The sequence below is a fragment of the Lytechinus pictus genome, chromosome 15, assembly GCF_037042905.1.
Source record: "Lytechinus pictus isolate F3 Inbred chromosome 15, Lp3.0, whole genome shotgun sequence".
NCBI classification, from domain to species: Eukaryota; Metazoa; Echinodermata; class Echinoidea; order Temnopleuroida; family Toxopneustidae; genus Lytechinus; species Lytechinus pictus.
The window spans coordinates 13,733,600-13,760,092 of NC_087259.1; the positions used below are offsets into that span (position 1 = coordinate 13,733,600).

The window sequence follows — 26,493 nt, forward strand, 5'->3', positions numbered from 1 at the left end:
CCTAAATATACACATCTCCAAGATTGAATCCGATTAAATAAAATTCATATGTACATTCAACCACTACATACACAATTTTACACAATTACACAATAAAGTATATAATACAATTATATGTTCATAATTTTGAAAGTATAACATATGAATATATAATGTGCAAGCCTAACTTTATCCGTCAAATACTTTGAGAAAAAATATTTGACAGAAAACATGAACCCCCTTTTTTTTTTAAATGTAACAATTTGTAAGAAAGGATATTGGAAAAAAAAATCTGTTAACATTAGCAAATCAACTTATCCAACCAAATCATTTCACTTTTCCAATTAAACAAAAATAAAGTAACTTTCATAATTCACAAAATATATCTTTACAGTATCGTCAAATATTATCAAGGCTTTCAATTATCATCTTGTTTATTGACATTGTCTTTGGAATACAATAATACTACTAAAACAAAATCATACCAATTCAAGGTGAATTTATTTGTAACATAGGAATGTGAAAAGGAAATCAACTCTATGGTGCGTTAAGCTACTATAATTGGAAATATTTTGAGAATGAGTATTTCATTCAAATCGCCAGCATCTCGTCCAAAGAACAGTTATCCTATATTGTATTCTATTGGTCATCAGGTGGTGCGTATGTGTACATGACATCCCTTTTTTCCTTAGGAATTCCAGTGAAAATTTTCATTAAAAAATAAGTAGAAATGTGTGAATATGAGAGCCAATATGAAAAATTAAAAGTGGGAAATAAAAACAATTGAATTGAGTATTTGCAATAGCTTTATGTGAATTTTATGAATGTAATGAGGATAGTGGAGGAAAGATACCTTACGGGCCAACATGTTGCCATGATGGTCAATGTAAATGTGCACACAAAAGCAAAATGTAAATCCTTAATACGACATTACTTTTTCACAAAACAGTGATATCTCTATGTGCCTTTAATACAGATGTATTATTGCTTCAGTCTATCACTATCTTTATCTAAATGTACACCAATCCCAAGGTCACGTGCAACGTACACAGATATGCATACATGGGACTACAACCAAATTGTCGGCCCAACAGTTTCAGCTGTTGTTATAAGGGCATTTGAACAGAAATCCAATTACAGTGAATCATTTTAAAGCATTATTTTATCCCTACATATTATGGAAAAATTGATAGCTCACAAATCATTTCCACATTTCCAATGATTTTAATTTGTCGTAGACTGTATCGGAACGAAAAAGCTAGTCAGTTAACATCAATTAATGCATGCATTATCTAAAATACATTAGTCATATTTATGATAGCACAACCATATCAATAAGCACATAATACGGACATATCGTATCGATTAAGCAGCCACTGTGAAAGCCTTCATGCTTGTGCAACACAACTCAACAAGACCGATGTTTCATAAAAAATATGTGAAGATTGCCAAAATTACCCAATTAATGATAGCTTATCTGTTAAAATATAGCTCAGAAAATACCTCAGTAGTCATTTATTGTGCAAATTTCCCAAATTAACCAAACTTATAAAGTCTCCTACAAAATATTTTGTCCTGATGGAAATCAATAATTCATTGCTAGAATAGGGTTTCACTTAAAGATAGCACTGGTGTATTCTCCAGTTTGTATAGCACACTTCTGTTTTCAAAAGAATCTACGTGCACAGTACATATTGTCAATGATTGCAATATTTTGTGTTGGTGACACCTTGTCTACATCTCTGGTTGTGTGAATTTCTTTAGAGTTGTTCAATTAACTTGAGAAGATCTTATTCTGGTCATCAGGGCCCTCTTTCACAAAAAATTGTTATCAATTACAAATACAACATAGGACAGAGAGAAACGCATCAAGGCTGTGTTTCTTACAACAATCACTAGAAATCTATGACATATTTGTTCTTGATCAATTAAATGACAGTATTTCAATAGTTTATAACAGTAAGTTTTGGTTCAGTGAAACAGGTCCCTGCATAACATGGGCCACACAGGGAAACATCACAAAGCCCTCTTTGCACAAGTTGCAATATGGCTACCGCTTACATCTGGAATGTTCGAAGAATACTTGCAAGTACTGAGTTTTAAATTAACAGCAGGACGGGTACATTTGTTGAACATAGTTATATCAGTATTTCAATCACAAATTGATACACAGACAGATACAGAAATAAGAAAAATAAATATTTTACAAAAATCATAGGACTGATTAAAAAGTAAAATATCTCACGGACATGCATTAATACACACCCACCATCAATCAAGAAATAAGTTCAATGGAAAATTATCTCTATACTAAAATAATTCTGAGCAGCATTAGTTGATAAAATTTCTATATTCATAACTCAAATCCTCTAATTCATCGCATGAACTATTTCCATTTGAGTATGTGACATCATAGTGAAATCTTGTGTTGTAAATATTGCAAGTTTTGCATTTTGAAATTTTTTTTAAAAACTTTAGGTTGTCCGTCATCAAGTACCCTTAAGCACAATAAGGTGGGGGTGTCGTGGTCTACTGGTTAAGACTCTCATCTTTCAATCTGAGGGACGTGGATTTGATTCCAAGCTATGACATGTTTTCCTTCAGCAAGAGATATACCCACATCGTGCTGCACTCAACCCAGATGAGGTAAATGGGTACCAGCAGAAAGAAATTCCTCAAAAAGCTCTGAGCACCGGAATCGGTAGACTAGCTTACCCGGGGTAATATAGGAGTGCCTGCAGCACCTTACAAGATGGATATGTGCGCTATATAAATCCTACATTATTTATTATTATTTTATACCAGTATATTGCGTATCCAAGAGTGTCTGCCCTTTGGCCGCAGAAAGACTTTTAATACACGAACCCTAACTAAGGAGAAATAGAAAAGGATAACTTTTTAACCTAACTCACTCCCATCTTGAAAGAATGGCAAGGGTGGGTTCGCATCTTACGAAACAATTCCTACATGTGATCAAAGAGGTTACCTTCCACATTCGTGTGGAAGTAGTTTGGGAAGGAGAAATGCAATAAAGCTCTTCAATCATCTGGTACAGTATGCCTGTGGACCTCGTCGCAAGGTCATCCACCCAATTATGTGATGGTGAAAGTACAATATCCTTCAAACTACCTGAAAAACCCGAGCTCCTATATTGAATTGGATATAGCAGGTGAGACCGGCATGGTCATTTCACTTGTTATGTAAATAGTGTATCCTTCCTTTATATACTAGTATCTAAAATTTTGCAATTCAATTGCATCCAAGCCTTAATAATTTTTGGAGCAGATGAGGTATGATTTATACAAAGCCGATACATGAATGATTTGATATTGTAAACAAAAGCAGTGATATCAGATTCCCAAAGCATGTAATAGCTCTGGATATCATTCATTTGGTCAGCGACCTAATACTAAAACAATTGAAATAAATAAATTGGATCTGGGTATCCTTCTTTTCAACCTGGGGGTGTTTCACAAAGATTTAAGTATGACTTAAGTCACACTTAAATGCCGACGCGTACATGATATGCAACGCGCGATCTTATCGATAGATACGCAGTAGTGCGTGTCCTCATGACACGATCTGGGGGGTGTTTCACAAAGAATTAAGTACAACCTAGAGTCGCACTTAAATTCCGAGTTGCGTACAGTATGAAAGGCTTGACCGCATTGGTCAGATCGTGTCATGATGACGCGCACTCCTGTGTATCTATCAATAAGATCGCACGTTGGATATCATGTACGCGTCAGCATTTAAGTGCGACTTAGGTCATACTTATATCTTTGTGAAACACCCCCCAGATCAAGTGCAACTCTAAGTCATACTTATATCTTTGTGAAACACCCCCTGGTCATTTATGTTTCAAAAGTGTCTGTGATGAATTGATTTGATCTTGAATTTAAAGGCACAAATGAGTTTTCAATGCAAGTAGCAGTGTGAGCAACTCTTTGATCATATAAACAAGTTTCATGCAGCAATTCATTTCAAATGCAGTTACAGACTGTACAATGATTTCAATCATTCATAATTTGATCTTGTTTATTTAAGGCTGATAATCTTGTTTTTGCATAACACTGAAATTGAAATTTCATTGGAAAGACTTAGAATTAGGCAGTATTTATATAAAATCATTGATAATTATTGAAAGAATTAAGTTTGTTCTGTTGTGCATGTAGATATCATAAAATGGCAGCTTCTTATGGCTTGTCTGTTGGCGATATGTCAGGGTCTACTTGCCCTTAGGTCTGGCTGAGCTAGGTCTGTTCGTTGGCGGTTTACCACCTGATATCATCGACTCTACTGTCTCTACATTCCCCATGATATCCTAGGCAAAGTTAAAGGAGACAAAGGGAGAGACGAAAGAAAATTAGATAAAAAGGCAAGTACTTCGGATTTTACATTTCGATTCAAAGACAAATTTCATTTTAAAACACATTTCATCTGCATTATTTAAAAAAAAAACAATGGCATAATCAACATTCACACAGAGAGCAAGCCCAAAATGGAAGGATGAAAAATATTTAGTAGGGGCGTCGTGGTCTAGTGGTTACGACTCTCGTCTTTCAATCACAGGGACGTGGGTTCGAATCCAAGCCATGGTGTGTTTTCCTTCAGCAAGAAATTTACCCACATTGTGCTGCACTCGACCCAGGTGAGGTGTATAGGTACCCGGTAGGAAGAAATTCCTTGAATGCTCGAGCGCTCAATCAAGGTAGCCACGCTAACGCCGGGTAATAATAACATTATCATGTTGAACAGGGCCCGCTGTGAGAACAGTTTTCAGAACTGAAGTGGCTACCCTGGGTAAAATATTATTATTATCATTATTTATTCCCTATAAACGACAAGGTCTATTATAGAAGTTACTATTATGGTAACTCTGTCATCTGAAGGTAACTAGCATGGAATCCTACCTTTTGATTGACTCCTGAGCAGTGTTACCATGGTCGAGACCATTAGATGGTAAATTTACCATACTCAGTAGGGGTAAAATCTCAATCATATTCATTTGAAAAGTTTCATATATCTTGTTCTTTACCTATCAATATGGGGAGCATTTCATACACAAATAGGTGGTGATTTTCACTGACAACTGTTATACAGTGCGTCCCACAAAAAACGAAACCGAGATTTAGCGATGATTTATCATAACTTAATCATAAATACGATAGACAAAATGACCTACCAATGTAAAGCTTAGAATCTCCTCTTTCATCTGAAATTACTTATATTAATCCTCATTCATGCATGAGTGAGCAAAAACAATTTGAAGAAAGAATACCAAAAACTCATTTGGCGGGGGGTATCTGAATTTAAAAAGAAAACCACATGCCTAAAAAGTTCAATATCTGCTCTTTCATTTGATACCTTAATCACAGAAAATGGTCAAGAAGTAAAAAAGTTCTGTTCCCTTGAAACAATGCTTGTATTTCCATAATTTCATTAAATAAACGTGTTTTCAACGGTTTCCATCAGAAGCTATCGCACGGTTAACAAAAGGCTTAATGCATGGCTGATCGTCAACAAAACGGAGTGTCGAGTGAGTCTGGACGCTAGCCTGTAAAACCTCTTCATTTTATGAAATTGTTGAAATTCAAGCCTTATTTCAAATAACCAGAACTTTGTTATTTCTTGACCGTTTTCTGTAATTGAGGTATCAAATTAAAGAGCAGATATTGAACTTTTTAGGCATGTGGTTTTCTTTTTGAAACACAGATACAGCCCGCCAAGTGACTTTTTAGTATCCCCTCTCCAAATTGTTTTTGCTCACTCATGTGTGAATGAGAAATAATCAGATGAAAGTAATTTCAGATGAAAGAGGAGATTCTAAGCTTTACATTGGTAGGTCATTTGTCTATTGTATTCGTGATTAAGTTATGATAAATCATTGATAAATCTCGGTTTCGTTTTTGTGGGACGCACTGTATGCTACTGAGATCCTTGCATCTGATTGGCTCAGAGCAATTTAGCCATTGGAAATCACTAATAAGATGCATCATGAAACACTCCCTTGAAGATAAACATATGTGCTAAACATGATAGACTAATTCAAGCTTCCATCAAATTACTAAACATATTTCCAACTTACCTCATTTGAAGCATATTTAACCTTGACCTCTTTGATGATGTCCTTGACCTTTGACATGCTCTTCATATCCTCTAGAATATCATCTGTGAAAAAGAAAATCAAAATCCTCAGTGACGCCATCTTAGCCTTGGTACACAAGTATGAAAATAATCCAATTGACCCCTTTCCTACAAGAAAAAAAATGCATTCTAGGCCCCCAAAATGTCGAAAAAGTCTGAATTCAGACTAAATCTGAAAAGTGTCATCCCTAATCCCTTACACCAGTATCATTATCAGTCATAAATAAGACTGTTTTCCAAAAAGTAATGTCTTTTTAAAAATCAATAATGCATAAAACCAATCAACCAGAGATCCTTTGTGAAATTTGTGTAGGTAATGTATGGAGGATTCGCAACATACCATGGAAGGGGGAAGGAGGTCAGCATGGTCAAAGGATTACATGAAATAATCTATGCGGCATTTGACCGTTCGGTGTTGGGCCTACTTTTACACGTGCCAAGCATCAAACTGAAAACGGAAGTTGGTCCTAGGACAAACCTCACTTGGTGTTGAGCTACCAATGTGTTTCAGATCATTGTTGTGAGTTTACATCAGGGGCCCGTTTCGTAAAACTTGTTATAATAACAAATTTACAATAACAGTTAAAAGCTACTGAAATGCTTCAATCTGATTGGCTAATAGTGAATTTATTACAGAAATTGTACATTTGTTATTGTAAAAAGTCTTTATGACACAGGATCCTGGTGTTGGAGCTAGGGAAGGCAATCTGAATTGTATTTCCAACACAAACACTACATTCAATAACACTAATGCCAGCATACTCACCAGTTTCAGCTAGATCCATAAAGAAAGAGCAAACATATTCCACCACGTCTGGGTTCTCCTTATGGACTTGGTAGGCACCGGCTACGATCTCGATACCATCGGAATTGTTGGCCAGGTACGCACTCTCCTCGGACTCTGCTACCAGGCTGGACAACGCCATGCAGGCATTCTTCACCACGTCAGCATGCTGCATAAGATCAAGATACAACAGTGAATTTCGCTGTCTGCTCAGACACAGAGCTTTACAAGAACAAAGGCTAAAATAAAACTCAACTGGTTGAACTCACTTATTACTGCGTAATGTTGCTCATAGTCTTACCTTTTCTTGATAATATGCCACATAGACTATGCAATTAAAAACAGAGCTGCAGGTTTACACAATATCATAATAATCAGAAAAATTATATTTTACTTTGATAATCAAAAGTATAATGAATAGTACTTGATCTTACAAGACAAAATGGAAGCCATTACATTTCTATAAAAGGCAACAGATATCTAATGTTTTTCATGTCATGCCTTGTAGAGCACCCATCTGGCGGCAGGCATGGGCTGCCTGGTATAGCAGCATGCAATTCACCTAGACTATGCCTGCCAGAATTATGATTGGTATGGTGGTAGCCATATCACAAAATTGTAGAGATCGTGATAAAGAACTGACCACTTGGCAAATTAAAGATAAGTGCCAGTTTTTGTTGACGATTTCAGAATGAGTTTGCATAGAATCCAATAAATGACCACCCATTTTTCTGTATGTATAAATAAAACATATGTGCCAAGGGATTCTGGAAAAAAATATGTAATTGCTGAGAAATAAGCAAAACAAGCATGAAAGTTGAGGACGATGTCTGATCTTTTTTCAAGCAATAATAATACACTGTCCCACATATGCTTATCTGTGTCGCTGATCTTCAGCGTGATGATTTTTTAGTTTAGATTTAATGATTTCACAAAGTTCAGTTATTGTACCAGAATGATATAGTGATAATTAAACCTTGGTTTAACAGACCTTTTCCATGAAATCAGTGTTCATTGCAACTACTTTCATTTATCATTATGCTCTGCCGATTGATGTCTGAATTGCGATTATGATTAAATCTGTGATTTTTATTTCGAAACCAAGACTAAGTTACACGCTGCCTTTGAAGAAAAAAAAAAGAGGACAGATTTATATGAAATGAGACCACATACCTGTTTATGATCAGTGATTGCTTTGAGTAATACTTTTGCCAGGCCTCTTGCTGCCATCATTTCGACATTCTCATCTGGTTCAGGAGTAATCAGAAAAACCAATTGTTTTCTTTTTTTGATAGTGCAGAGATTACAAATAAATGGCATTATATGAATATACAATAACAAATGAAATGTGACATGAAAAAATATCTAAGATTAATCCAAAATATCTTTTATTCAAAAGAGGCAAAAATATTGTTGAAAAATGAATACTATATTTGATACAGGTTTATTAAGCTAGAGGAAGAATTCTCAAGCCATAACCTTGAAAAAACCTTTCATATCTGTGGGATCGATCCATACATATAACAAATATCTTTGCATTTTCTTGTTTTGTTCTCCCCTCTTTGTTGCCTGGAAAGGTTCAGATGACATATTGGATATTCTTCACTACATTTACCATATATTATATCCTCATAAACACCACTACATATATACCAGCCAGTGTGGTGGGCGGGCTGGAATATGCACTAGCAGGGATGGTAGGAAATAATTAATATTTTTTTAGGGGCAATTGCTAAATTTTGGGGGCTACCGGAATATTTTTTTCTTCATTTCAGCAGCTATACTTATTGCTTATTTTGCTGTAAAAACATTTATCACTGTTGAGCTGTATGTATAATATTGTTCTTTTAAATTTTCTTGAATACTGTTTGTGGAGATCTTGGGGGAACTTTAGAAAAGATGTTCGCCCCAAAACATACAATTTTGCAAATTTAAGGGGCGATTTTGGCAGCCATGAGGGACAACTCTCCCGTTGCCCTGTATTTCCTATACTGACGCAAAAACCAAAGGTCTGGACCTGCAGAAGAGGGGGGGGGGGCTTACCTTCTAGGGAGAGTCCCCATAAAGCCGAGCACGTGAAATCCATGACTGAAGAGTCAGAATCATGTGATTCCATGGCATTCATTAAATCAACCACACCTTTTTCCTCTCTCATGATGTCAAGATTCTTATCTGTTAAAATAAAAGACGGCATATGTTTGGGTGACTTATTGGATAACTGAAACACAAGTTCCCAATACATCTTACTGGTTGAACATCAAATTATTTGCAGTATTTTATTTGCTGTGTTTGATTACAACAATTTCTGTACCAGGCCCCAGATTACAATTGAAAAAATATGTTTAATACATTTAGATCACCTTCAAACATCATAAGCTCAGAATCAGTATTTGGGAAGACGTTCAGTGGAAATTATGTATGATTCTTTGAACATCTTGGACAGTTAAAAAATCATTAGCACATGATTAATTAAAGTGGAAATGTTAAAACATTTATATTTCAATGTAAAGTATATTTTTAGATGGATGGATGGACAGACAGACAGATAGATAGACAGACAGACAGACAGACAGACAGACAGACAGACATAAAAGATACGTACCATTGATTGTGAGATACGAGAGGGCACTGCAGCAGTTGGCACAGACCTGGGCATCAGCAGGATGCGTTCGTAGAGCTGATAGAATATCTTGGATACCTCCTAGCTTACCTATTAACCCTGCTGCTTGCTCTGAGAATCAGGTAATGAGGAAAGGAAAGAATACACAGTAAATCAAATATAATTCCCCAAGTCAAGTTTAAAATGATAAGAAGCCATAAAATTGTAGGATATTTTTTCACATTGTATGCCTCTTATAGTTATCAACAAGTATTAAAAGAAAATTACTTTAGTTCCATAAATATCGGAAGCCAAACAATATAAAGATTTTCGTTTAAATTTAACGCTTTTTATATTTATTGAGTTCTTTCTCTATGCATGATTAGCGAAGAAAATTATTTTAGTTCTAAAATTACGAGAAGCCAAAAATGTGAAGATTTTGTTTGCATTTGTTTGAATTATTTGAGTGCCAAATAAGCTGATAAAACTCTATTACAGATAAGTGTCACAACTGACTATCAATAGTTAAACCACAGCTTAAGACTGAGGACAGAATATGGGTCAATATATTAAGAATAAAACCCTGCTCTCTAGGTTGACTTGAATGAAAAATAAATAAAACAAGCACTCCTCCAAGATTCTCTAAAAGCTCATGATTTAAAATTCCGAGTGTAATTTTATGAATAAATTTTAGGAATAAAAGTCACTCACAGTCACATATGACAATTTTGGTGAAAACCTTGTTTTTTATTGTCTGAGAAGTACTGTTACTATAGCTCCTTTATTTATTTTGTGTATATGTGTGTGTGTGCATGTTATCATTTACTCACCACTTAATGCTATAGTCTTGAGAAGAGAACAAGCTATATTCTGGAAATCTCTGGATGATGGATGGGCCTGTTGCAATAATCAAAACATAAAACCGAATTTAAGAATTTATCATTTGATACTCGATAATCAAATGTACTCATCAAAGGTAAAGACGAGTTCTGGGGAGCAATTCATGAAACGATGTGTCGGATGTTTTATCGGACAGTAACCATAGTAACAGTGCTTTGTTGCCAATCGGAATCGAGGAAAGTTGTAAGATAAGGGCCCATCTTACAAGAGTTGCGATTGATCCAATCAATCGCAATTATGGAAAGCCAGCCAGGAAAACATCTAAAATGCATGTTTGTTTGTTTTTTAAATTTAGATACGAATGTATATTAATAAATTCATTGATTTCTTGACAATTTGGTGTGTTCGCCTTTGTTTAGAAAGGACATTTTGCAAATATCCTGTAGAAAAAATTGTGACATTAATGGATTTCCATAGAGTTACGATTGATTGGATCAATCGTGTCTCTTTGTAAGATGGGGCCCTGACAACTTGTTAATGAAAGGTTCCCTGGATGACAGATATATTAAAAGGAATTTGGAGAGTCATATAAGTGGAACATGAAATACAAATATCTGGCTTCAAAGTTTTGAGGATTATTGTGATTTGCAAGTGACTTGACATGGTCTCTGACACAGAGAACTTGAGCCCAATGCAAAAGGATTTACAATTAAACACAACTACAAAAAATCAAACACAACCTGACTTTCAACCACAGACTTGCAATTGATTTTGTTGATCTTCGTTTAAACGCAACACATTCTGCAACATGCCTCTAAACTGGATCAAGTATGACAAGGCCCTACCTACCTTCATTGGTAGAGTAACAGCCCGGATGACTTCCTCAGAAAACAAATAGTCATCGGCGTCAGATTCAGCATCAGCTGTAGAGAAAAAACACAGGAAAGATGTGTGAGGGTGTTTTACAGAGATTTAAGTGTGATTAGAGTCATGCTTAATCGCCAATGTGCACGTTTTTATTTAACACATAATCTGATTGATAGATACGTGGTAGTGCGTGTCCCATGTGCATGATCTGGGGCCCGTTGCAGAAAGAGTTGCAATCAATCGCAACTCTAAAAATCATGCGCAACTTGATTTTCAACCAATCAACAGCGTGCATTTGGGACTTGCGATCAATTTTTTGACTTGCGTTTAAACGCAACTCTTTCTGCAACGGGCCCCTGGGCCCTATCTTACAAAGAGTTATGATTGATCCAATCAATCGTAACTATGGAAATCCATCAGTGTCACATTTTTTTCTACAGGAAATATGCACAATGTCCTAAGTAAACAAAGAGAAGCACAGTGAATTTTCCAGAAAACAATGAATGCATGAATATACATCAGTTAGAAAATATTTTAAACAAACATGCATAATAGATGTTGACGTTGCTGGCCGTCCATAGTTGTGATTGATCGGATCAATCGCAACTCTTTGTAAGACAGGGCCCAGATCAATGCAGTGATGCGCTATCTAACACATGCAACGGAAATTTCTAGAGTGTCTCTACGTCACACTTAACTCTTTATGAAAACACCCCCTCGACTCTAAACAAATTTATTTCAAGTGTGGCATTGTACACTGCTGATAATAATACATTAAAACATGTGGAGCAGTGTGTGTAGCTATTTGTAACCACAATGAAAAAGCACTATCCGCCCTTTCACACGGTAAAAAAATCATAATTTGGATGATTCCAGAGAAAAATAAAGCTAATGACGAATATCTAGCACGTGTGAAACCAAACTAGAACATGATCAGAATCACAAATGCTAATCACAATCACGTTTACAATAGCAATCATCATTACGATGATTCAAGATTAACGTGTGAAAAGTCCCTTCATCAAATATCTTCTAGCTCGCCTACGGTCAAGATGCATATTTATACAGGCACACAAGCATTTGCTTTCATTATACAACCTCTGAATGGAAGGATGCTCTGTACATAACTTTTTATCTGTCTAGTCCTCACACTATAGTTTGTGAAAAATTGAAAATCTACTTAAAATCTGTTTAAACCGACTGCCTTAAAGGGATTGTCTTAACTTCATCAAAAAATCTAGTCTTTTTTTTAATCTCACAACTAATACTGTAATAATTGCCAACCTTTAGGTCAGGAATTACCCGAGATTTTGAATCTAATCGGCTGCTTAATTACAGCCATAAGTGTCTGTATGGAATAATATAAAATCACTTTTTTTTATTTCTTATTGTGAAACATGTAATGATGCCAATGAAGGAAATCATTATGGCATGCACTGACAGCACGTACGGCCCTACAGCTCAGATTTTTTGCAAACCTATACAAAGTTAAACTATCCCTGTTCTAGCGAAGGGTCCACTTTCATGGAAGCAAGGTTCTACAGTTATCCCATTGACTATCGAATTCTGTATTACCCCCTAGACATCATCCAGGGACTATGCAGTTCCAGAAGACGATGGGTTAATGTGTCTTCACAGTGGCCCGTATTCTGAAGTCAGGTTTAACTTATATGGTCTAACTCTGTGCTAAAATTATGGGGAGCCAAAAGTTAAAAAATTCTGATTATATCGTAGATTTCTTACGTTTACTATTTTGTTTCTTTTGCTTTCATAATGAAGAAAAATACTTCAGTTAACATTCCCAGACAATTATGAACAATTTGGGTGTCATATGAGTTGATATATTAAATGTGTACTGTTAAGCATTTGTGCTCCAATTGGCTCTCCATAGTTACACCAAAACTTTAAATTTGCCATTGAGTCTTACCAGCTGCTGTGAGAGTCAGTAGAAGTCTGCAGGCTTCAATCTGTAAAGCTACTTCTGATACATTACTCTTCATACAGGTGATGATCAGCTTCTTACCCGCCTCATCAATCTGAGGAGCTACAGACAAAAAAAACATATCAAGAGATAATTGTAAGGCTATTCCATACTAATGGCCAGCCTTTGTAACAAAGAAAAATAAAAATAAAAGCAAGCATCCTTGGACAAGCATTAACATTATCCAACATTTTTAAAAGAAGAAAATAAATTTTATAAGTATGCAACATCGGACAAGCATTAACATAAGCCAGCCTTTAAAAAAAAAGAAATTATTTAAGTATGCAACATCGGACAAGCATTAACATAAGCCAGCCTCTTTACAAAAATAATAATTCTATAATTATGCAACATTGGACAAGCATTAACATAAATAAGCCAGTCTTTTAAAAAAAGAAAATTAATTATATTAGTATGCAACATCCGAAAAGTATTAACATTAGCCAGCCTTTTTAAAGAAGAAAATTAATTATATATTTTATGCAACATCGGACAAGCATTAACATAGGCCAGCCTCTTTACAAAAAGAAAATTAATAATTAAGGTATGCAACATCGCACAAGCATTTACATTCACTAACTAGAGCTTTTTTGGGGCTGTGGTTTTTTTTCCAGGGCTCTTTAGAACAATGGGGGGCAAAATTGTCTCCTGAGCTCCGTGCAATTTTTCCTCCCTGATCCAAACCAGCCCCATCCCCCTTTTTTAGTCAGTCAGTCAGTCAGTAGTCCTTAGTTTTGAATCTGGTCATACTATACACAATTACATGGGTTTTAATTTTCTTTTAATTATTTCAAGTTTTACTTACTTTGAAGTGTGTTGAGATATTTGAATGCTCTTGTAATGGAGATCTCATTATCTTTATTCTCTGTAATGAATGCTGAAAAGAAAAATTTGAAGATAGAGTTTGGTCTTTAATCTCACTGCTTCTAAACCTTGAAAACAGATTATATAAACAACATGAAAAATGCTGACAAATGATAATATAAACTAATTGGATTTTATGAAAATAACCACACAACTCATCACTATGATTATGAGCACTTTCAATAGACAATTCCAAGACAATCTAATTTTTAAAATTCAAAAATTTAAAACTAATTTCTAGCAACGTTAAATATAAACTATCAAGTGCAATTTTTCAAATAAAAGATTTCTTATATTGATTTTAACATTTCCCGCTTTTCCCAATGGAACCCAAAGCATTTTAAAGCAAGTCATGAATCCAATGTTCTGTTGCATAAAATTAACTATTTATGCTTATGTTACCATCCAATGATTACTTCATAAAATCCTTACTTTTGATTGGCTGCTGAGCATTGTAACCATGGCAATTACCGTTGAAGGCAAAGTTACCAAAATGGAAAGTTATATGCAACAGGGCCTGGGTGAATATTCCATACCAGTTGCTCCATTACAGTGCTGCTGAATTCAAACCTAATATTTACACCGTAACAGGTACCCATTTTACACGGTAAATTGCCAATTTGTCCACATGGTCTACCTTCATTTAGTCTGATGCCATCCATCAACATTTCGTCAAACGACCATTTCGTCTCATAACCAGTTGGTCTAATAATCGTTTTATTTTCATTCATTTTGCCCAATTAACACTTAGTTCAATTAGACCAAATGGTAAATGGACTAAATGGCTATTGGACCAACTGGTTATTAAACAAAATGGTGAGTGGACAGACCATGCTGATATTGGATGAAATGATGGTAGACCAAATGATAGTAGACGAGTTGGCAACTGGACGAATTGGCATTGGACCAAATGAAAATAAACCAGGTTTAAACCAGGGTAGAGAGTGGCAATTGTAGATTAATGCCTTGTCAGATAAACATTATATCAATAATGAAACTGACTTACCCATAACGCCAGGAATACCCTTATCTGTAGGACAATCCTCTGTTAAATGTAAGAAAATATCAAAATGTTGTATTCAATATAAAGAAATATAAATAAAACAAGTACGGCTTCACATTCATTGTCAACATACCCAACACAGATATGCACATATGGGGCTGTACACCATCATTGCTCTGTTCCCTGACAGCAATGCAATGATTATTTTGCTAATTTTGTGAACAGTTACACATGTCTTACAATAGTCATTTGGCATATAATTTCTTATTTACACATACAAACACTTGGATGGACATTTTATATGATTGGATTCAATCACAATATGATCGTTATCACTCTTGGAGAGCGTTTCATCAACAGTTTTTGTCTGACAAGTTGTCAGATCTGACAACTCTCTCTGTTTCTGATAAGCGAAAAATTACCATTACTATGGTAACTGTTGGATAAAACATGACTTGTCAGATAAAACAGCCGACAAGTCCTTTCATGAAATGCTCCCCTGGCATTACATACAAATCAAATTCCGATCACAACAAAGTCACAGCAATGATACATGTCTTGTTTTGTCTTACTTGCGGCCTTCTGTTTCTCCTTCTTTTTGCCGGTCAGAGCTGAGTTGCTCAATGCTAGGCATTCCTTGATGTAAGGTAACTCTACCAATTCTCTGTGGGCCAAATAAGAATGGAACGAGTCTAAGAGGGGTTTCACAAAGAGTAATCATTCAAGGGAGTGTTGCAAGAAAACAAGTTGCATTAATCACAAATATATAATACTCACTCATAAATAAAACAATTATTACATAACACAATAATATTTAAGGCTTTATATCGCCAAAATAATTGAGATAAGAGAATTCGAACAATAAGATACAGAAATTTAATGACATACTTGAGCTGGCTGTAAGTCTTATACTGATAGGAAAATTAAACAAAAATTACTGAATACAGAGCAGGAACACTCTCGTAACATCTATGGGAGTGTTTAAATGATACAGAAACGATAGATATAGATTAATAAATTATATAAACGAAGGATGCAAATTTAGAAGAAGCTTACAATGCTGACGGCCTTTGTTGAAAGTTTCTCCTGAGCATCGTGCGAATAACTTGACTAAGATCTGCAGAGTAAGTCTGAAAATAGACAGAATACCAATTATCATTAAGATATCCTTATACAGTACACACACAAATGTGGGGAAATAATAGAAAATCACTAAGGTTAAATTGTTTTTAACAAAATCACATGCAAGTCAATATTAATAGCATATATTTGTTTGAAAATAACTTGTCTTTTTTAAATAATTCATATATAAATTATTACTGTCAGAAAACTGCTTAGTCCTTGTATTCTTATATCACTTACTAGACAAAATTTAATTAAAAGCTAAGTTAATGTAGTTAAACAAACAATGATTTCATGTGAAACTCTTTTGATGAAGTTTAACCGTCACCAGAGCAATGTTCATCTAGATCTTGTACACTTACATAACCCAAGTCATGAATTCCAAGCTGAGAAACAATTACACTGAAGATCACCAACACAGACAGGTACATATGGGGCAGTGTATTTTTATTCCTTGGAAACAGACCTGACACCTGGCTGGAATACCTTGCTTATTTTGCTCAATTCTCAGCAATTACACATTTTGTACCATGATCATTTGGCACATATCTTTTGTTAATGTATACAAACAATTTAATGTAATTTTATTGGATTCTAGTTCAAAGTTATTTTGAGATTGGTAATATAATTGGAATTTACATGTACGTCTACGCACTCATAATTGTCAACCACTGCATATGAATGTAAATGTTTGGTCCCACTGCACTTACAGATGCAGAGAGGATGTAAAACGGAAAAGAATCTTGCCATCCGTTGGAAAACGTTATGTATCCGACTATCCGTTGTGTACTCTTTGCATACGTGCTTCATACACTCCATATCCATCGAGCATCTGTCCACTGTGATTTCATTGTTCGCCCATTTTGTCCATTGTCTGGAGCGGATGAAAACGGATGTAGCCCCCCCCCCTAAATTTGGCGTGTCCGCTGTATTCGTTATGAGCATGTTTTGTGTCCGTCGGCCAGTGGGACCAGGCCTTAAAGGAAAATATCAACCCTCCCCCCCCCAAAAAAAAAAAAAACAAGAAACAAGAAAATGAGTCAAATACATGTCTTACCTTACTCACTGTTTCTAGAACCTCTTCTAATCTCGCTGGATCTTGCTTGATGTCCATCAAAACTTGACCCACTGACTGCGTCTAGGGTCAAGAAGGTCAAACAATCTCATTAATGCATGGATTTCAAGGCAAGACATAAGTTCATATTCTTTTTAAAAAATACATCCAAGAAAGCCTATTTAAAGTCTTTTTTACAATGAGTTATAGTAGGGCTTTCTAGCATTAATTATGATTTCATGCACAAATTAGAGCAAATTAATTCTTAATGAATTTTGTTCTGGTGTAATTGACTTTACAATTCTCTAGATTACTGTATGTAATAGGTGATGTGCCAATTTTCCTCCTGGCTGTGAGATGACCATGCAGGCAATTAACTTTCAATTTTCGGGCGCCACTTTTCACAACCAACTGCCTATCTCGACAATGACGAATAAGTTTTAAGGACAAGCCCACCCCAACTAAAAGCTGATTTGAATAGAAAGAGAAAAATCAAACAAGCATAACACTGAAAATTTCATCAAAATCGTATGTTAAATAAGTTATAACATTTTAAAGTTTCGCTTAATTTCACAAAACCGTTATATCCACATCCTGGTCGGTATGCAAATGAGACTGATGACATCACCCACTATCTCTTTTGTATTTTATTATATGAAATATGAAATATTTCAATTTTTTCGTCATTGTCATGTGAAACAAAATTTCATTCCTCCCTGAACACGTGGAATTCCATTATTTTAAAATTTTGTGGTTCAAGCAAGGGGTCCTATTTTCAAATTCCTAGAAATTGAAATATTGTATAATTCAAACAATAAAAAACAAAAGAAATAGTGAGTGAGTGACATCATCGACTCTCTCATTTGTATATCACTGAGTAGAGCATATAACTGTTTTGTGAAAAATAAGCGAAACATTAAAATGTCACAACTTTCTTATGTTACATCCGATTATGATGAAGTTTTCAGTGTTATTCATGTTTGATTTTTCTCTATTTATTTATCTGGGGTGAACTTGACCTTTAAGGATTTTCCGGAGTTTTTTTTTTTTTTTCAGGGCTCTTGTGAGCATTTCGGAGGCAGTGTCATCCCAAGCCCACATGAAATCTTTTCCCCTGAAGATGAGTCCAAATATTCCAAATCTTTTACGGCTACCGCACACCTCAGGACTGATCCATGATCGGATTTTGGAACAACCTGCGTTTTGCTCAATTCTTGAAAATGGGAATGGAAAGTATTTTTTTTATTTGAGGTTCAAATTAAGTGAAAGAATACTAATGTAACAATTGTATTTAATATTGTATTGTATTTTTGTCTATAGGCGTATCCCACCACAAGCCTCAGCTTTTAGGGCATAAGCCTTCTACTTTAAATCCAACATGTACATATTTATATTCTTCATAACAAATTGATTTTTGTATGAATTAATGTTTACGAAATATTTAATGAAATGAAAGAAAATAAATGTTTATTTGAATTATATTGAATTTTGGATGATTGCAATTGCCCTTTATTTTGGAGTAAAGGCCAAATTAGTTTCAAATTGTAGCCGATTGACGATTGCTATGATGTCATTACGACTAGATATTGAATTTGCTCTTATAGGATGACAGCATTGTCACAGATTTGATCATAGGTATTCGTACAATGAACATTACACAGTATGATATGCCATGTCTCAATATTAGCATCAAATTCTACTATGATTTATTCCAAAATCGGGTCGCAGACCGATCGTAAGGTAAGCAGTGGTCTTTAGGGTAAAATACAAACTAACGTCTTACATCTAAGAATCCACATGTAGCCATCTCAAGAATAATACAGCCTAAAGACCAGACATCACTTCTCTCATCGTATGGCTTCTCTAGAACCTCAGGAGCCATCCAGTTCATTGAACCTGATAAAGGTCAAAAGGTCAAAGGTCATATCATAAAGTTATAAATTTGATAATACAAGGTATCGGTAAAAATTAGCACATTACTGCTTATTTCACCAAATCAGAAAATTCCACATTATTGATGAGAAATCTAACGCCTCCTATTATTACTTTTGAAAGGTAAAAATGATGAAGTTGCAGTAAAAACTGATTTAATGGGAAAGTCTGCAAAATCAGGGTCCAGTTGCCATCACATTTTAGTAAATCTGGATCTAGTTTACTTATATAAACCCAACTCTGTGAAGTCATGAAATCTAAGCTTAAGTGTAACCGCACTGGAGATCACCCACACGGATGCGCACATGTGGGGCAGCATATTATTATTTCTTTGTAAAAAAGACCCAACATTTGGGTGGAATACCATACAGGTATTGTCCATTTCTCAGCCATGGCACTTCCTATACCAGAATTTTTAGCCACCTTTTTTTTATTCATACATATATATATAGACTTTGGTGATGATTCTATTGGATTCTGTTTGAATTCATTCTCAGATCGTAACAACTGGGCCCCGTCTTACAGTTAATGTATGATTGATCAAATCGACCACAACTATGGAAAGCCAGCAACGTCATCATCTAAAAGCAGGCTTGTTCAACATATTTTCTAGAATGATGTCCATTGTTATATATTTCCTGAAAATTCAATGTGCTTATCTTTGTTTTCAAAGGACATTGTGATAATTTCCTGTAGAAAAAATATGGTAAAGATGGATTTCCATACAATTGAGATTGATTGGATCAATTGTAACTTTTTGTAATACGAGGCCTGGTGTTTTTTTCTTTAATAGGAGTATCACTCACCGACAGTAGTCCTAGCCTTGGTTCTAGCGTCATCCATGATGGTTGCAACACCAAAGTCACCAAGGGAAAGTGTGAGGTCATCGGTGAGGAAGATGTTACTTGGTTTCAAATCTCTGCAGATGTTAATAGAATAATAGGCATTTATATAGCGCCATCTATCTAGAAATTATCTATTCTGTTATTATTATTATTACCCCAGCTGAAGCTTGAGCTGCCTTTCAGCGCTCAGTGCATGCAAGGAATTAACCATGCTGGGTACCCATTCACCTCACCTGGGTTGAGTGCAGCACAATGTTGGTAAATCTCTTGCTGAAGGAAAACACATCATGGCTGGGATTCAAACTCATGTGTTTCTGATTGAAAGACAAGAGTCGTAACAACTAGACCACGGCGCCACCACAATCAATAAATGAATCAATCAGATCAGATCAATAAATGAATAGTTTACTTAACTTCAAAGATTATGCAAAATATTAAACCAAAGATTTATTCATTGAGATATTCCTCTAAATACACAACGTGGTAACTTTTTTTTTCTTTTTTTTTTGGGGGGGGGGAGTCTGAAAAAAATGCATTATCTGTGGCCAATAATTCAAAATGAATATTTTTTTCTATGATTAAATTGAGTTATGCAAATACATTTAAATTATGAGGGGACTGTTCTGCAGGAAACACATCCCTTAAATCATTATAATCTGTTTGATGTTCAGAATATTTGAAGATAAACTGTGATTAATATTTTTCAATAACTTCAGAAAAAGTAAAGAAATTGAAGACAATAAAATGGATCTTCATCATATGATTGGTTGAGAGCGGACATGTGACCAGGCACTAAATTTTCCTAATGCACTATTTTATTTTTGACAGGTAATGAGTGGTCATAAGAAAAGTATTATGACTGAAGATGAGGGTGATTCATCAACCAACAGGGATCCAACATTAGCATGTCATAAAATAAATAATGCACAGTATGTTATTGGGAATTAGAATTATAACCCACACAGGGTACCCTGAAAACAATTCAAACACCCTAGCCTTGGGCATATTAGAACTGTTCTGAAGGAAGCTTGTGCGGGTCCGTCATTCTTCCGAATGCCATCGGTGTCTTATTTCTACTTTAATTACCTGTGAATGACTTTTCTTTTATGCACAAATTCAAGAGCTTCGATCATCTGTCCACACCATTTCTTTAGGATCTGAAAAAAAAAGAAACAAGATTTTTTCTTTTTTTTTACTTTTCTCCTTGTGACAAATCATTATGAATAAATTCAAACCGGGCATGGCGGCTCAGTGATGGAGTACCCGCCTCATGGATGGGAGATTGTGGATTCGATCCCCGGCTGAATTATACTTAAAGGCTTTTTAAAATGGAACCTTTTCATTCTAGCCCAGCCCTCGGGAGTTAGATCCGAGAAGGGTATTATGTTTATGCAAGGCCTGCTAGCTGGTAAGGCAGCTTTATAACAGAAGTGGCTACCCTGGGTAAAGAAAACATGCTCACTATTCTTATCATTCATATATAACCAGGACTTACAGTCAAATTGATGCCAGTACAGAATTTAATCAATGGTTTAAGATTTATTAAGGGTCAAGAAGACCAACTTCCCATCCCGGCTGAAAATTTCAGGAAAAATACAATTTAAAAGCAAAAAGTATGAAATAAATCGAACCGTAATGAGCATAGAAGGGAATTACAGGTGCTCATATTTTTTCCAATATTAGATTTGTTACGCTTGACCTAGATAAGAGTAATCAGTACTGACCAGTTCTTCGATGGCTTCGTTCTTTTTACGTTTCTTCTTCAATAATCTGTCCAGATCACCCATCTTGTAGTAATCCATGACTATACAAACTATGATAGCAGCTTCCTACAGAGAAAAAGAGGGATTAAATCAGTGATACATTTGTAGAATGAAAGTAAAAGTAAAATCATATGACATTGCTCTTACTGTATTATTCCTTTTTTTTTTTTACAATGGATGAATTGAATACAAATAAACGAAAAATGATACAAATAAAATATCTTTATGCTACAATACACCACCCTTTTCTTGTCTATATTCACACAATTATAGCGGAACATGAAAAGAAAGAATATATCAAGTTTCTTGGGAGATTACAGTCAGAATAACTATTAGTCTATTCTGATTTATAACAATTGTATGGATTGGGGTCTACGGGTTGCTAGGGAAGAGGATGATGTAGTTATCTTTGGTTCTTGACAATTTCTGAGTATCAAATCTTGCCTTCTGTTCTTGTGCTTATTGTTATTCTATTATATGTACATGTACTAACACTGTATATACAATGTACTCTGTACTGCTTTTGACATGCTTATGAGGAAAATCTTCTCCACACAGGCAAACATTCTCACTACACTGTTCTCACTACCTTCCTAAAAACTAGTTTAGTGGAAACTAGTTTAACGTGTAGTGAGATCAATCGAAGCGATCTTGGCAGCAATCTTCCAAACCGGTTCAGAAAACCATCTCACGATGTAGTTTTCAAGATAACTTTGCCTCATTTAACTGGTTTCAGCTTAAGTGAGGACACAACCGTTCTTCGAAAGCGATCGATAGGTGTAGAAAGCCTATGCTGAGGTTTCGACTTCGCGCCAAACGTGTCACCCCACTGAGAGCGTTTCCATAGCAGCAAGATCGCTTTACGTGAAGTGATTTTGAAAACCACTTTCGTGTGATCAAATGGGAACGCTAGCAAAGCGATCTTCCAAACTGGTTTCCTGAACCGGTTTCCAGTAAACTAGGTTTAGAAAGCGTAATGAGAACGGTGTCTAAGATTTGAGTCCTGCTTTGGCATTTATAAACTAACTTCTTCAGTTTATCCCACTTGAGGAAAGGGTGGGGTTTTCCCCTTTCTAATTTCTCACAGATCATATTCCTGATATAGTAGATTACATCGATGCATAAACAACATTTGGTAACAATACTGGTCAAGCATGATTCACAAAAACCCCCATACCATCTTTTGTTTGAAACAATGCAGAGTCATTCAAAGGAAATCAATTTTTGTTATGTAATCACCTCCTCTTGAAACCTTCACGCTATTACTATATCCTTATTCTCATCTTTTTCTTTTCAGCTTTGTGTATTCCAAGCTTTATCACCTAATCACAATAGACTGCACATAATGAAATTCCAAAAAGAGGGAACAAAAATAATGGTTCGTCTCTGTATTTCACATCCTTTCATTATTATTAGGAGGTGGTGGCTTTATTGATAAGGGAATACACTTAGGTCAGAATACTTCATAGGTATTGATCGATTGATGAAAGGACCAGTGGACAGTATATGATTCTCAGTATAGTTACCGTAATCGTACTTTCACTGTTCAGACTTTATACCATAACCCTACTGTACAAAGACTATAGGCTACACGGGCCTATTAACATTGGGAAAGCAAGAGATATTCATTCGAGCCAACCCATTGCTATTTTTTTTATTTTGATATGGCTGATTGACAAATTGTATGCATATGATTGTCCATCTAACACTGATTCTATTTTTGGTAATTACTGAACTTCCTTTTCCCAAATTGGGAAGAAATATCACCAATTTTGGACTATATTTTGACTGGCGGAAGGATTAGGGCTATTTTGCTGTTTGAGGTGATGAATCTGCTCCCCCCGACGGTGTCTTCAAACACGCCAATTTATTTTTAAAATGAGCCGGTCGAGGGACCCTTTTCTGGTCAGATATGGATTGCCAGATATATATCCTATCCATTGGTAGTAAACATTCGACCCCCGAATTTCATCCTTATTTTTTATGAATTTTTTAAAGTGCCAATTTAACACACGAGTCTATGGGGAATGAATTAGGCCTGTGATACCTATATAATATAACAGAAATTGCCTGGTCTATCTGTTTATAACATATCAACTCCTTCCAAATCATTACTTTCCCCTCTGGAGAACATTTTTCCTCGGCACTTTGCGCTTCTGGCAAAAAACTTAACTCTGTCAGGGAAATGAAATATTATAGTATATATTCAACCCAGGGAGGCAATATCTGTATGATATTGCATGGGAAAACGTGAAATAGTTTATTATATTTACCTCTTTGTCCCACGAGACGAAGAAATCCTTGTAGCCACAGATGTATGCATGCTTGAGCTCTTGAAGAGCCATAGCCTATACGATAAAAACAAACAAACAAATAAGCAATAACAAAAAAATGAATCAATAAAAATCAAGTTTGGACCATTCTGTTCACTTTTCACTTGGTGTTTTGTAAAAGGACTTGTTTGATTTTTGATTTGACGGTTACCCTTAGTACCAGTCAGATGCCTGTGCTTCTCAGCCAATCAAAATCAAGGATAGTTGTCGGGTCTGAACACCTGTCAGATGACGAACATGGTTGAAATGCTCTCCCAGACACTTTGGATAAAATAATTATTTTCCTGTCTACAAAATTCCACTAAATAATTGGATTTCATATAAAGGGCTATTCCACGGTTACTCACGTTACATTTGGAGACACCTTGACTCATACTTGGAGCTGTAACTCCATTATTATTGATAGGAACTAAACATCTCCTTATCACAACAAAGTACACAGTCTGACTATCCTTTGTATAAAAACAAAACTTGGGAAATTTAATTATGCTCCTGGCAAATCTTTGGAATGTGTCGGTTACTCACGTTACATGATTTGGACATGCATAAAATGAAAAGTCGACATAAGTGAAAAGTCTCCTCATACAAGGCTTTTATGAAAGTTGATTATATCCATTTCAAAGAAGTATATTAGGGAGACAAACTTTGTACATAATTAAAAAAATAAAGAACACATGGTTACTCACGTTACGGTTACTCACGTTACATTTTGTCCATGTATAGTTAACGACACAAATGTCATTAAAAATTCAATGTGTGTAAAATTCATTGCTAGGAACATCAAAAAGAGATTTTATACAAAAAAATTGGAACAATTGGAGCTTTATTAGGAAGTAAGAGGGAAAAGTATGATTTTGCTTACTAATTATGCATAAATTAGCATAATTGCTTAATACCAATTTGCATGAAGTAAATTACTGTATAGTATTGTAGATTATGTCCAAGACAACCTGCGTGCAAATTTTTGGCGTGATCGTGCAGCCAATGGCCGAGATCTCAAGGGGGGCCTGGGAGGCCCCCCCCCCACCCCGGGCCATATTAACTCCCAAAATACCCCAGCCTAGATAGGGTTACAGGTAAGGACATTCAATGTGTTGTTCGAACACTCTTTAAAGTTTGGTTAATCGAAACCAAGTCTTACTAATGCACTCTCGCATTGTGAATACTTCTACTAATATTCAATTTTTTGTGTGATTGTACATGTATGACCACTGAAATTTTGATGAACAAAGAGTCACATCAAAGAGGTGTACCCTCATTTTGCTTTTAATTAATCAAAAATAACTTCACAACTCACCATGAGACTTAAAACTTGACATCCCACAGAAAATGTTACCTAAATGCATAATTTTTACTGGTTACTCACATTACATGATGGTTACTCATGTTACAAAGTTTCTCACGTTACAGTTTTTCTTCATCATTTTTATAAAAAATTGTACTTTTTAATGATTTTGATAGTCATCACTGTGTCAAAGATTGTTTGAAGGAAGAGAACTTAAAATCCCACCAATTAACTGTGAAGAATTTTTCTCTCAGAAAACAAAGTCAGTTTTTTCGGTTACTCACGTTACATCACCTGACCAGGTTGCAATATTCATTTTTGAATGAGTACTACAAATTTACTTGAAAAGCTGTTGTGTATTTTAGGTAATTTGACTCTTCTAAACTTCAGAAATATATAAAGTGGTATGTTGTTGCAATAACAAAATGGTAATAAGGCACATTTCATTTTTCACTATTTTTCTTGTATTTTGGTACAGAATGGAAGACACAACTTTTGACCATTTTTTTCCAAAGTATAGATATGAAAATAAACTTTTTATTTTTTGTTCCTGAAACTATCATGTATGAAGGACTTAAAGTATTAAAAAATTCAAGAAAATATTGAATTTGAATTTTTAAGCTCATGTCCACCAACCTGTGGAATTGCCCTAAAGCTGTTGAGCAAGTTGCCACTGTGGCACTTGTCATTGATAATGAAAATAACATGTTAAGTTTAAGGCAAAAGAATCCTGGGATGGTATTCTGGAATGCTGTCATAACTTTTGTCGTAAATTTTGTCATTTCTCTCCGAGATGTGACACCGCAATGATTGTCACAAATCGGGAATCTGAATGTCTTTTACCAATAAAAATCACTGTTAGTTCCGAGTGAAAGCCCTTCTAACCAATAGGAAGGCCTGGGGGTACGTGGGCGTATCCTCAATAGAGTAGTTGGCATCGCGCAACTGCGCGTATATTAATGCGCTTAATTACAAAGAGAGACAGGGGGCTGAGAAAGATTTTTAGAAGAGAGATTGAAAAAAAAAAACAGAGAAAAAAAGGAGGAATTAATATGTAGGGCCTAACTACGTGTATCATGAAAAAATATTTTTTGA

At 35.2% G+C, this 26,493-nt stretch overlaps 1 protein-coding gene across 2 annotated transcripts; it reads right to left on the reverse strand.

Moving 5' to 3' along the window:
• Positions 1–230: 230 nt before the first annotated feature.
• LOC129277308 (serine/threonine kinase-like domain-containing protein STKLD1) lies at positions 231–25,922 on the reverse strand. Of its 2 annotated transcripts, XR_010295964.1 has the most exons (20): positions 24,054–25,922; positions 21,742–21,846; positions 21,104–21,174; positions 19,979–20,091; positions 19,024–19,136; positions 17,244–17,324; positions 16,121–16,194; positions 15,637–15,728; positions 15,068–15,106; positions 14,003–14,074; positions 13,144–13,260; positions 11,199–11,272; positions 10,340–10,406; positions 9,513–9,641; positions 8,954–9,082; positions 8,084–8,157; positions 6,893–7,079; positions 6,068–6,150; positions 3,838–4,303; positions 1,188–3,446 (listed from the first exon to the last, which is right to left on the reverse strand). XR_010295964.1 is itself a non-coding variant. In XM_064110743.1 (19 exons), the coding sequence occupies exons 1-19, from the start codon at positions 24,123–24,125 to the stop codon at positions 4,208–4,210; spliced, it is 1,788 nt and encodes a 595-aa protein (XP_063966813.1). In that variant the 5' UTR covers positions 24,126–25,922; the 3' UTR covers positions 231–4,207. The 2 variants fall into 2 exon arrangements, 1 of the variants encoding a protein (XP_063966813.1); XM_064110743.1 differs by having other exon boundaries at positions 231–4,303.
• Positions 25,923–26,493: the final 571 nt, after the last annotated feature.